This window comes from Echeneis naucrates, chromosome 5, assembly GCF_900963305.1.
Source record: "Echeneis naucrates chromosome 5, fEcheNa1.1, whole genome shotgun sequence".
Lineage (NCBI taxonomy): Eukaryota > Metazoa > Chordata > Actinopteri > Carangiformes > Echeneidae > Echeneis > Echeneis naucrates.
The window spans coordinates 10,993,280-11,007,079 of NC_042515.1; the positions used below are offsets into that span (position 1 = coordinate 10,993,280).

Sequence of the window (13,800 nt, forward strand, 5' to 3'; positions counted from 1 at the left end):
TTGAGGCAAAAAGCAAAGATTTTGTTTTTCAAGCGGCAGTATGTGTATGTTACTTCTTCGTGCTCACGCAACAGGCTGGAACTAACCATTATGGAAACAACAGGAATTATTGCTGAGTGGTGTGATAGCTCACCAGGCAGATTCTTCCTATCCTGGACTGGGTCATGGGACTCTGGCCCATCTCGGATGCTTTCTCACGGAAGAAAAAGTACAGCTTGTCGTCGTTCTTCTCAGCGCTGTCTGGGATGAGGTGTGCGTGGACAAATGTGGGATCTGAGGAGAAGAAATAACGTTGGAGAGAACGTGAGTAATTGTGCAGCAAAGGTTGCTCTGCACACAGGCCACATCCAAATGTTCAGAGTTTGCCACGCTTAATAGATCCGGTAGGTCAGTGAGCGCTCTGAGCTGTTCAAACCAATGATTCATAAAGTCTGCAGACATTCAATCATGACCCGGCCATCCTTGGATGCTCGGCCGAGACTCCTGATCTTCTGCACGACACGCAGGTCGCTCTACATACAGGGATGGATGGTGGTGGCCAAGAAACTTACTCGCCTAACTTGGAAGTCTACCACTCCTACTTTTGCTCATAGGCTCAGCGAGATGTGATCAGTTATTCAACTGTAAAGCCTGCGCCTGCACAAACCCAGAGAACCCTCCAGGCCCAGTGTCAGGTGTGATGCCTGACTCAACCTTTCAAATCCTACTTGGTTTTTTAACAACTGCAACTATGTTTTTTCCTGAAGTCTTAAAAAAAGTCTGTAGACTTTCTGCAAACTTCTCAAGCATCTGCTTAGTTCACAGATGTGGTTGAAGTATTAACTATGAGGAATATCCACATCCATCTAGACAGGAAGAAGATTAAAGAAATAAGCTTTAAGAGTGGGCAGCATGGTGGCGTGGTCTGTCTCTGTGTGTTGGCCCTGTGATGGACTGGTGACCCGTCAGGATGTACCCTGCCCTCGCCCAATGGGAGCTGGGAATGGCTCCAGCACCCCCTACGACCCAGAAACAGATAAGCAGCAAAAGATGAATGAATGATGTAAGAGTTGGATTGAGCCACAGACATACAAACTAAAGCAACCGGTCATGGAGGGGAAGTAAGTAAATGACAACAGCCTGCAGTCTAGAGCAGTACTCTTGTCCTATTATAAATGCGCCCCTTTATTTCTTCTCAGTGACAGCGCTCAATGCGGCATCACAGTGCGTCCCCACTGGTTGACTTACTGGGTCATCGGTGGACACGCCAGACAGAGCGCCCCTCCCCATCGTTATCAATCAGGGTCCCAAATGAGGACAAAACCAAAACCGAGAAGAGAAGGGGGGGGGGAGATATGTGAGATTCCACATGGCTGATTAGCAGGACTCAGGTGTCCTGATTCTGTGTACCGCTACCAGGGGACTGTTGTCAGGGCAACAGGGTCAGAGGAAAAATCTGTAAGCCAGCAACACTGGGGGAGGCCGCGATTGATTTGGCAACATCAACTGGAAGCACCCGATGAGCATTTATAGCGCTGCGACAGTCATGGTTCATTGGACAGCAAAAGCTACTCTGACTCATTATTGACTGAATTGAATCGTACCTTATGTATCTAGATGCGTATCGGATTTTCTTTTTTGGAGAGATGCTCACCCCTGGCAATTAGTGTAGTGCATTTTATGCTTTCAGCGCACTGATCCCTGAGTCATGTGGAGCAGGCAGAAAAGATCAACAATCAAGGGTATTATTCATTTCCCTTGAATAATGCAACCGACATTATTCAAGGGAATAATGCCGGTTGCAGAACGAGCACTGAGTTGAGACATTACCGTTTAACCATCTGGAGTTGTACTGATCAGTCCTCATGGCGGTCTGCTTCCCCAGCGTACGAAAGATAGCAGAGTCTGTTCCCATGAAGTCAATGTAGACTCCTGCATACAGCTCCCCATCTGTCAGTCACAGAGAAAACAGGGAATGGTTTTGCGGAGGTGAAATCATGATGGGTGAAAATTCATTTCAGGTTCAAATAGAGAAAACGTGTCTCCGAGCCCGATTGAAACTTTATTAATACGGTGCGTCATCCCTCAAGACCTCATTGAGCTAAGACTGACAGCAGATAAAGAGTCTGTGGCCAAACTCTACGTGATGACAGGATAGGACAAATATACTTCATCATACTCCCAACTCATCAAACACGGTTCAGTGGTGTCAGAAATGACATATTTGGGTTAAATATGGTGACCTCATAATTACAGTGCAATCAGACTTATATTATGCTCATTAGGCCAATCACTGTAATTTGAACGGACAGCTGGATTTTTCACAGCCAAGTTCATGTCAGCTGGATTCATCAAGTATATGTTAGGGGTCAGTGAGAGCCTGATGTTGTCTCCCTCCAGCATCACCAGCAGGCCTGTTAGTACAATGCTTTTGCTTCATATTTTGACAAAGCTGAACCCCAAGCTGTCGCGTCTGACATATTCCTGACAACCAAATTTCTATGAACGAGGAAAAAGTAAAACATAAGATTTCCTGCTGGAAAACACACACATGCAGGGCAGGAGGTCACTGATGAACAGCCATGTTTTGACCACCTGTAAGCTGCAAAGACAAAGACCACCCACTATCATGAGAGCACCAGTCTCTCCAAATCAGTGACTAGATTTATGAGACTTTTCGACTAAATAAGTAAAATATATATATAAAACATAAATTTAATTATTGATCAATTTATGAAGAAAATAGTAGACAGTTTATCAGTAATGAACACAACCCTGTAAATGCTGCTGTTGTAAAAAAAAAAGAAAAAAAAAAGAAAAAAAAAAAAAGAAAAACACACTATTAAAATCATCAATCATAACCAGGAGTTGACTGCGTTGGGACAGCTACTATAGCCAGCAAATGAGATTTTCTTTAAGTAAACACTGAAAAACTGAAAGAATATATTTAAATTTAATAATATAGAGCCTCCTGAGGCATTCAGAGAAACTGAACTGATTATAGCCAAAGACTTCTTGCAGAACTTTGTCTCCACAGATAGCAATTTAAAGTTGTCTGAACATGTTGTATGAACTGGGAAAAGGAGAAAAAGCAGATACTTACTGATCAAAGCCGAGACGCTGTTAAGTTTGGGGTCATAAGGACATTTTCCCTTCCCAGAATCGACTTTACCAGGTTCAAGTCGGAAAATATATTCCTGTGACATTAAGGAGGAAAAAAAGATCATGAATAACCTTCTTGTTTTCCCTTCTCAATCAGGAACAGATTTATTGTGTTGAAGGAATGTTTTTTTTTGTGTGTGTATGTGTGTGTTAATCTTTTCATGCAACACATAGAAGGCACATTTAGATGTTATAATACACTGTTTTAAATGGCAGCAGCAGCATCAAACTAGCAGTGTGATCAGTTGGGAGACAAAATAACAAGGACAAGGTGTGAGCTGCCGTGACCATAAAGGCACTGAACAGACTCTTGTGGTAATGCTGGATCTGCTGAGGGGAACAAAAAGCACACAAAGCCAGTTATCGGAGATGGAGAGGTGGAGGAAAATGCTGAGAGCAATCCAAAACTCATCCACCATGCTTCGGGGCTCGAAAGTGGCTCGAAACCAGAATTCATTATTCCACAGTGCAAGAGGACATCTTGAACATCTGTGTCAACACTGGGTGTGAGTCTGCAGAGAGTTTTAGCCAGGTACTTCAAAGCTGGCCGAGGATGGCTGACAGGTAGGGAATATGAAAGTCGAAGCTGAGCAATGTCAAAGCTGCGTTTGTAACCCAATCTGATGGTTTTTTTTTTTTTTTGAAGAAGAAGAAGTACAGTAAGACTCATGTGAATTGATGAAAATGCAAGTATGTCCACACAAGAGAACAAGTGATTTTTTTGGCTCTGTCACAATATCGAGCTTAGCAGCCATTATAGCATCCACTAGCATGAGAATAGCACATTTATGAAGCACTCTTGTGTTGAGGGCAACTGGAAGGAAGTATGTTCCCTACAACAAACACTTTTATATTGAACATTGTGACAGTGGAGTTGTTTAGGGAACATTAATAACCCAAGATATATATAAAAAAAACCAAAAAAAAAAAAAAAACCCAAAGAATCTGTCATCCTCATTATCCTCAAAAACAACTCCCGGTGGGCACCAGGCTTAAAAGCCTTTTTAAAAAAAAAAAAACAAAAAACCTCCCTTCTGCCCACCTTCGCCTCCAAAGGCTCTGATGTAGTGCTGTAGTCTGCTGCCCGACTTGTTCTCCCTCCAGATTGGGGTGCCTGTAGATAGTGGGACCCCTAAAACAGAGACATGGCACAGAGGCCAATCTTGTTACTTGTTCACTGATGATGGCTATGACATGAAGAGGAAAAATGGGAAAGTGAAAAAAACAAACAAAAAACAACCCAAAAAAAAAAACAAAAAAAAAAACCCAGCTTTGCCAAAGATGAAAAATGAAGAAAAGGAAAAAAGAAGAATAAGAAGAAAAAAAAAGGAGAAAACATCAAAGTGAAGGTCAAAGTGAAGTGAGGAGGGCAAGAGCGCCTGGTGGGTGACATCCATCATTTAGTAGCCATGTTAAATTAGATTCAGTGTCATGTAAACACGGCTGCAAACTCCATGCATAAACCATGCAGCTCCAGGAAAGACAAGAGACAAAGAAATGCAACAAAAGGAGACAACCATCATTTTAAAATGAAAAAAAAAAAAAAAACAAAACCAAACAAACAACCAAAACAAAAAAAAAAAACAAAACCACATTGCCTTGAGTATTGTCTAATAAAATGAAGGGTGGAACCAATGAAAGCAAACAATATAGAAATATTAAAGAATTGGTAAGCATAGTAGTAATAGTAATAGTGTGTTCCCCTCCCAAAAAAAAAAAAAAACAAAACAAAAAAAAAAACGTGTAGCTTCTGCATTTAAAAGAAAATGTCCCCAGTTAAAGGAAAAACGTCGGGAGTCAGATAAGAATGTGTGAAGCCTTCTGTGCACCGAGCTGAACATATCAACAACTGGTTTCTGTTTACGTCAACTCTTATTGAGGAAAATCTTTACAGTGTGAAGCAACATAGCTTTTGGGCCTTCAGGGAGAAGCTGAATGACAAGAGGAGGACTGACCTTTACATTGAAATCTGAACCCTCCATTTGAACAGTGAGACTAAACAGGCCGACTGCTGAATGTAAGTGTGTGGACTGTAACTGGTGCCGGCAGCTGCTGCAGCTCTCTGCGGCCATCACGCTGGATGGAGGGCTGAGCTACAAGGCTGATGATGGATGAGAGGCTTTATCAGTAATGATGGCCTTTCAGAGGCTCTCAGTCAGACAGAGAGACAGGTCACAGGCTCTGCTGTGTATAGACAGGTGAGGAAAGGAGGGAGGTCTCTGTGGTGGGAGCGTTTGCTGTGGATATAGTGTCAATGTGCTGTTCTCAGTGGCTAAAGAAGATTGTTGCTGCGGCTGTCTCTGGAGTGGTGTGGTGGCAGTTTTGTGCTTCGCTAACAGTTATTTTGTAATAATAATTATCTAGAGAGGACTGGCCTTATCTTTGAACGCTCTAGACCATGAAACTGTGCAAATCGATGAAAACCAAGAGGCAGAAAATGACGGAGGAAATAAAGGAAAATAAAGAGCCCACGAAACTGAAGAGCAAGAGCAGAAGGAGGCCCTCTGATCCGAGACAGATTGACAGATATGGTTCTTTAAGAAGTGGAGAGTAAAGGTCACGGTGTCTCCATGGCTGCCCGGCTATGTCTTTGGTTACCTGTGACCTGCGTCCTCGGTCCACGTAGGTGCATATGGGGTTGTACGCCCCCGTCCCACACACATACAGGTGGGTCCGGTTCCACGGCTCAATCAGACGGATGAAGTTTCCGCATTCCCCCTGAGGGAAGGCAAAACAAAACCCAGCAGGATTAGAGATTTAAGTTAAAAAAAAAAAAAAAAAAAAAGAAAAAGAAAAAGAAAAAAGGACTGAACATCAACATCTGCAACAAAAAAAAAAAAAAAAAAAAAAAAAAAAGAGAAAAGGTTACATAACACATAATGCCCCACTGATGGTTAATAACCCCTCTGCCTGGCTTAAAACCATCCCATCTATCATTTCCACTGTTGGCTGTCTTGCATTTGGCAACTCTGTTCTTTGGCTCAGTGTGTCAGCTTGGCCCTAGCTTCCCATCAGACCACACTGTCAGAGGGAAAATGTTTCCAAACACCATATAACTCTGTGGCAGAAACCAAGAAAAGCAGTGCATCTGAGCTGTCAAGTGTGTTTAAGGGTAAGCCCAATTCAATGTTCTGTCAGATTTGACAACAGAAAAACATTCTGGTTAGCCCAAAAGAAATTGCTGAGTGAGAATTTAGGTTTTTGGAGATCCTTAAAATCCAATGAAACTTTTTTTTATTTTATTTTTTACTTTTTTTTTTTTTTTTTGAGAGAAAAAAAATACCCCGATAGACATCAACATCTTAATTAATCTTGTGGTAACAGGCAGGACTCTTTTCTCTTTAGACTGAAGACAAAGAGGTGCTTCTAGAGAAAGCAGCTCTGTGCTTTCTGATACTCTATATACGTTGAACCAGCTGTTCACCTTTGCGGTTTCAATCCACCCAAATCAAAACTAAAAACTACATGTATAGGCTTATGATATCCCTTCAGATTCGTTTGTCATGTCTGCTGTTTGTGACAGCTGGTGAGAAAAAAAAAAAAAAAAAAAAAGGGTTGTAGCAAGAATTAAACCCAAAAAAAAAAAATGTATGCAGGCTGGGGGATTTTGGCAGGTCTTAGCAACACGACAGATGCACAAGTCAGAGGTTTCAGAGGATGTGTTTGTACGTGTGTGTGTGTGCGTCTGTGTGTGTTTACGCATGTGTATTATTCGGCACACAGTTGTGCTCCCCCACTGAGAGCACAGTGGGGATGATTGCCTTTGACCTCCTGCCTGAACCGACATCCCCCCTGAATTGTTTTTGAATTGTCATCATCTGTCATTCCCTAAAGAGCAGCCTGGACAGCCAAGACATCTCAGAGCGGCCAATATTTATTTCTTATTTTAGCGGCAAAATTTCTCTTAACACACACACACACACCCACACGCACACACGCAGACACAGACACACACACTAATCCTGAGGCTCATACATGTACACATGAACATACAGAGGCCAATTCGATGTAGCCAGAGGCGGCGGGAGGTGTGGGTCACCAAACACGCATAAATGAACATTCCAGTTGGATAAACAGCAGCCTGCGCTCTCAACCAGCAGGGGAGAGCAGGGTTATTAGCCAGAGCCTCATCACTCTGTCGGTGCACTAACACGGATAAGATGAGTGTGTTGAGGGGGGTGGGCCTCAAATGTGTGAGGAAAATCAAAAGAGAAGGATCTGTTTTTTGGGGGGGCTTTTTTTTTGAGTTTCCATCCTGGGCTTGTGGGGGCTGCGCTGTGCTCAAATGTCTGACTCATATTAACACTTCAGACGGGCCTGTAGCTTCCACTGGTTAATTCATTTTGTCTTCTTGTAGAGACAACAAAGAGTAGAATAATTATCCAGTAAAGGGAAAACAAAGAGATGAAATTGAAATACAAATAGAAAGGAATGGAAAGAGGGGTATCTGCCAGTTAGTGGCCTCATGCCAGCTCCTTCAAGCTGCTGCTGAGTTTGAATTGGTGGCAGCTGTATGCAATCAGGGGCGCAGGGACATGAATGAGACTTTCACCGCTTTAAAATGTCCTTCAGTGACCCCAGTGCCACATTCACATCTGAAATGTCTCCCCAAAAAGATACATTCTTACACAAGGCAATCACCACATAAACGGATGTGTGCGTGTGCAGCAGGACAAATGTTGCAGGCTAAACTATTCAGCACTGTGATAACATGGTACCTTTGACCAAGATTAATGTAAATCCTTCATTTTTTTTCCCCAGACTGGTTGGTTAATTGTTCAGGTTGTGCAGCAGTCCAAAGCCCACATTAGTGGTCATTGATATAAAACAATTAAAAGGAATAACTTATTTGTTATTACTTCACTTGCCTATAAAATAATTGTTCCTTTTAAAATTTGATACCACTGCATTTGAGTACTCACATTGGTGTCTTTTCCTGACAAGACGCACTCTGTCTTCCTCTGGGGGGCAACAGGCCAGTGGATCTGACGGGGAAAAGTCAACATGCCGGTTAACCGTTAACTCACGTTGAGCTCGTCCAGTTTGGTTGTGTGTGTGTGTGTGTGTGATGTTTCTTACTATGAGTGGCTCCTTGTTGATGTCATGGAGATCCAGAGAGAGGATATAGTCTTTGCTGCCCACATACATGCGGTCGTGGTCCTCGTCCATGCGAAGGATACGATAGTCAGTTGAGTTCAGCAGAAAGGAAAAGTGATGAGCTGTGCCCGTGGACTTGAGCTCTGAAAAACAGATAAGATGAGATAATCATGTATTAGTCCCTCAGCTGGGAAAATTGCACATTACAGCAACATCAGACATATGAGCAGGATAGCAGAAGCACACAGAGAGAACGTAGAAATAAATATATAAAACAATATTTAGCCAAAAAATTTGTACAAACAATTGGCAGTCGAAGTGCAGAATACGTGCAGCTCTGTTACAGCACATTTTTATTTTTCAAAAAGAGAAACATTTGTGCTCTATCTGTAATAGAAATATATAAAGTAAAATTCAGAAACAGAACAAGTGCTGCAATTTTCTCTTAATCACACACACTGTTCTATTCATACCCACTATTGAATCCCGCTAAATTGATTTACAGCTGCAGTTTGTTCTCAGTTCCAGTTAAGTTGTTTGAAAAACTCTGTTTTTCTGTTCAGTCTAAATAACCACATTATGTTTCAAGTGACTGAACTTTTTATATATTAAACAATAGCACACATTTTCCTCTTGCTATCAGTGCTATTAGTTCCTGCCCTGCAATATGGATTATTTACATGTTTTTGTTACTAAAGTTCATTATCGACAAACAATGATCAGGTATCAATGTGCCAATTAACAACATATTTTATTACAGTCATAGAAAATGTAACCTGGTTACACTTGGTTGGTTTTCTCTGTTTCGTGACCGGCAGTTGCATAACAAAACTTCTATTACTAAAGATCATAAAGCACATAATGTTCATTAATCACTTTTTTCCCCCAATTCTGTCAATCCGTGAAAGAGATGATGAGAGATGATCTCTTCGACAAGCAGAAAAGAGGCTGATCATTCCCAGGCTTTAGTCTCATTTCTCTTCATACATAAACAGACATTACATTCCCACACAGCTTTCCTGTGTATCAATATTGAGAGTGTTTTGAAATAAAACTGATCTCCAATGGCTCACGTACTGCTTAGGGCTAATCAGTGATGCGTTTAGGTTGCACGTGGGGTGTGAGGGGAGATGAGCAGAGATCTGGTCTGCAGAAAGCAGCCTTTTCTCCTGGTCCTTTCATTGCCTTCGGAGCTGTTAGAGAACCTGATACGAGGTCTCTCCCATTCTCCTGCTGTGCTTGGGAAAGTGGATCTTGAGGAAGTTAAGCCCGCACTTGTGCTGTTCTATTTGCAGATAGAGGGACCTGTTCATGTTCCATTTCAATGGGACCAGACAAACACCCCTACTGTTCCCTTTAAACAAGTCTGAGAGAGACCCATAATGAAAGAGGCACTCCAACTGCTTCATCAGCTTTCCTTCACCAGGAGGAAGCACAACTTATTTTACTTGGAATAGAAGGCAGTGTGAGGTTTTCCACCTGTACAGGACATGTTGAAATTCTGACATGAATCCTCTTCCAGAAAGCTTCTCAGCTGCTGGTGTGCTGAGCGGAGCTCCTTCAGGGACTGTGAAATGCTGCCGTCACGGTGCAGCATCAAGGCCCGCAGTCCAGTGAATAGGGTAGGAAACAGGAATAGACATGGCTGTCACCCATGTAATTCTCATAAATTCCCTCCAGACATACTTTTGTAATGTTAGCTCCTGCTCTAATGGGCAGAAATATAAAGTGAGTCATTTATTGGTGATGTGAACATGTCGGATACTGTCCTACAAACTTTTGTTCTGTTCTATCAAAGCTAACGATTCCAAGCAAAACGGAAATGTACTGGAAACTATGCACTCTGTAATCCAGCACATTTTGGTGTTTGAAACCACCATCATTTAGTCTTCACTCTCACAGAATCACTGAATCCGGGCTGTTTTACGTTTGTTGTGATTTTTGTTGTTTCCATTTCCCTTTAAAAGGATTCAACTGTTGAAACATTTTTACTCTGAGCCTATCACAGGACACGTGATAATCTTTTTTTTTTTTTTTTTCCCCCAAATATGGTAGGGAGGAACAAACCAAAAACAAGCAGCCACAACACAGCAAGCAAGCTGTTATCTCTTGTTATCCTCAGTCTGAGGATAACAACTTGAACCATGTGAACCATGAAATCTGAAGGTGTGTATAGTTCATTTTGAATATCTTCATTAAAAGGCAAGTTTATCTGGCTGCACCATAACAGCCCGTTTCTGTTGCATCTGTTCATGAACCGTTTGCTGCCATGTGACACTGTAGACGACATTACCACGGTAACTGTGGATGTTTCAGAATCAACAACCACAAAAGTGGAGGACGATGATGTCAGTTGATATTGGCCAAAAGTGTATCAGCTTCGGTTCATACATGTGTACAGTAAAAGGGAACAGGTGTAAACAGCAACCTGAAAATAAACCGCACTAGACATCGCATGTGGCCTCACCACGCATACACAAATGCAGACATCTTAAAACAGTACAACCCCTCTCTTTCTCCATCAGCATCCCGTATCATTTTCCATCCTTGTCCACTTGTCAACCATGCACTCAGCCATCTAACTATTCTGGCAGGACCAGTAGTTGACCGACACAGGAGCTTCTGGGACGGTCACCAGCTGACATCCCACAGTTGTCACTGCTGCACTCAGATTCACACTCAGGGGCATCCGAGCAGAAGCACACTGGCGAAGACTGACTGTCACGAGTCCGACAGCGGTTAGGTCAGCGCAAGGCTCAGTGAGAGTACGGAGACAGATGGATGAGACAGACGAGATGGGCAAATAGCCCGCAACATTACAAATAAACATTCATCAAAACACATTATCAGTTAGCAGCTTTGGTAGTCTCACTGCCTGACAACTTTCTCTCTCTTCACTTCAGGATCATTGGATCAATGAAGCAGGACCCAGTTTTGTCATAGAAGTAAAGACCTTCACATTTCCCATCAGCTACACAGGTGTATAAGATCATATTCAGTCTGAGCACATATAAAATAAATCAAATCCATCAATCTATTGACAGTTAGCAAAATATACAAATTAAACCGCCTTTGGGTGCTAATCTGTACAAAAACAATCTGAGTGAAACACATTCAAAATAGAATAATATTTGCAAAGAAAATTCAATTCCAGTTATCAAACAACCACTTCAAAGAGCGCTATCTTGAGTTTTCCAAAGCTAAGTGTCAGTAGGGGGCCACAGACAACTAATGGAAAACATGTTTGACAGTGTTTGATGAAAAGTATTTGACATAACAAGGGGTGGGGGGGGAAGGCAGAAATGCTTTTCACGGAGGTCTGCATATTTCTGATAATTGATTGTATTGTGCTGTTAACAAAGAAAGGCTCAGCAATGGTGTAAAAACAGTCTGCTGGCAATACGCTCACTCTCATCACACCACACCGCACCACCTAACATTCTTAAAAAAAAATAATAATAAAAAATCTGATACAGTACAACCACTAAAAACGGCTACTGATCATTGGCAAGAATTTCTTAACATCCACAGCACATGGTGCTCATTCCAGAGCACATTTAAAGCCTATATGAAGATTATAAGTCCCTTCACATAAAATGCAATGACTATCAAAGCTATAATCTACATTAACTCTATTCATTTCACCATTTTAATCTGCAGAAATGAAATGGCAATCTTGCACACAGGAGAAATATTACATCTTTGCGAGATGGCACACGCTAAAGCGCAATTTTTTTGATGTAATGCCTGTGGCGTGGTGAGATGAGGAGTAAAGTATGATAACAGTCCACCTCAAAGCACTCTTAAGCTTTACTGTCAGCAAAAATTTGTTTGCTCTGAAGCATTCCTGTCGCTTAGCCATAATTGCCCATGTCTCTGAAGCTGGAAAAAAAAAAAAAAAGATGTTACAAGACAATACACAGCCTTGACATCATGTTAAATGACTGAATTTACAACCAGCTGGTAAATTCAGCAATGAGAGGGCACAAGTGTCTGTCTTTAAAGATCCCAGGATCTGGTGTCTATCACTGAGTTTCCCAGCAAGAACTTGGTAATCACTACCATACACAGAGGCAGACAGAGCTAAATCATATTTCCCACTCTTGGGTGTACGAGGGATTGTCTTTGGTTTGTTGAAGGACCTCTGGGTTGGATAAAACCCAACCTCTTCCTACTCCTTTCCCAGAATGTGACACGACATCTGGTGGTAAGCTGAGCCTGTAGTCTGTCCACCTGTTGATGTGATCCCTCTGCACTGTGGTCACTCTCTTCTCGGTTCTGATCTGCAGCCAAGGTATGAAGCCCTTTGGCCAGGCTTTGTACCACAGTTTGGCTTTTCTGGGTCAACCTTAAAGGGACACAAGTGACCCCTGTTATGTGCATGTAAGGGGATGAAGAAAGACACCGCTCCTAGACAAGTCTACTATTATCAGTCTTGGAAATCTCTGTATGTTTCAGGTGAAAAAGAGAAAAAAAAAAAAAAAAAAAAGCTAGAGGTGGAAGGATGGGGTTTGGGGAAAAAGGCCGTAGAAAATCCCACATACCTGCCCAGGCATTCCAGGCATGTTGTCTGAATTCCCTGATCTACAGGGGGGATCTCCCTGAGGTGTGGCCCCACCTTGCAGCAGCTTGTCTGCAGCCATGCATGTCTAGGTGTGTCCCAAAAAGGATTTTTATCTATATGGGCAAGGACACACTTTTCTAAATACATAAAGACTATCTGCTGACAGCAATTTCAATGTCTCCTATGGATAAAAAAAAAAAAAAAAAAAAAAAAAAAAAAGAGAGAGAGCGAGAGAGAGAGAGAGAGAAAATAATAATAAGTCGATCAGAATTTTGGGAAACATCAATTAATCTTTCTGTTGGTTACCATAGCAAGGAAATGACTAGTTTACCTTTGCATGGAAGCATTCAAAGTGACCTATTTGCACATTTTGTGGGTTACAACAATAACCCCACTGTGAGAACTAGGTGCTAGATTAATGACACAATGAATTTTGCTGCAGGCTGTCTTTGTCCAACTTCAAAATCCATCTCACGGGTGAAAGCTAGGACCAACGACCAGCAAATGGCACTGGACAGCTTTTCAACTGATTTTCACCACTCAGCCGTGGAACAAGGGTGGGCGAGACCTGTTAAGTCCATTAAGTATGAGAACTTTTTTTATACTTTGGTTCACTGTAAGTGCAAAAATAAAGAATGATGAGGATCGGAGCATAATTCATGTCAAACCCACAATGCATGCTGGATATGTGAGGCCTGTGCATCAGCTTGCAGAGGTCATCGAAGATATCAGAGGGGCTGAACAGCAACAAAAATCCTTATCATCCCAACTTGTCACAGCTTTGCACATGTTCAGCACTTCATAATCAGCCTCTCTCCATCTCTGCAGCCTGGACTATTGACTCAGACACGTCACTGGAGCTGACTGCTGTTCACCTGTGGCTGTCCAGGAGAAATAATTGGCACCAGATTATGCCTTATCTCACCTCTTCCGGATGCTGTCACTCAGATGCTCTTCACGCTTATCTACAACTGATACCCTGTGTGTGTGTGTGTCTG

At 42.1% G+C, this 13,800-nt stretch overlaps 1 protein-coding gene across 1 annotated transcript in view; it reads right to left on the minus strand.

The window, feature by feature from the left end:
• Positions 1 to 13,800, minus strand: part of sema3fa (sema domain, immunoglobulin domain (Ig), short basic domain, secreted, (semaphorin) 3Fa) — a 45,851-nt gene that overhangs the window by 10,385 nt on the left and 21,666 nt on the right. The window contains exons 3-9 of the mRNA XM_029501691.1: positions 8,221 to 8,381; positions 8,064 to 8,126; positions 5,740 to 5,859; positions 4,184 to 4,273; positions 3,083 to 3,176; positions 1,810 to 1,929; positions 134 to 273 (exon numbers count right to left, since the gene is read on the minus strand). Coding sequence (XP_029357551.1) covers positions 134 to 273; positions 1,810 to 1,929; positions 3,083 to 3,176; positions 4,184 to 4,273; positions 5,740 to 5,859; positions 8,064 to 8,126; positions 8,221 to 8,381 — 788 coding nt within the window. The remainder of the gene's footprint in view (positions 1 to 133; positions 274 to 1,809; positions 1,930 to 3,082; positions 3,177 to 4,183; positions 4,274 to 5,739; positions 5,860 to 8,063; positions 8,127 to 8,220; positions 8,382 to 13,800) is intronic.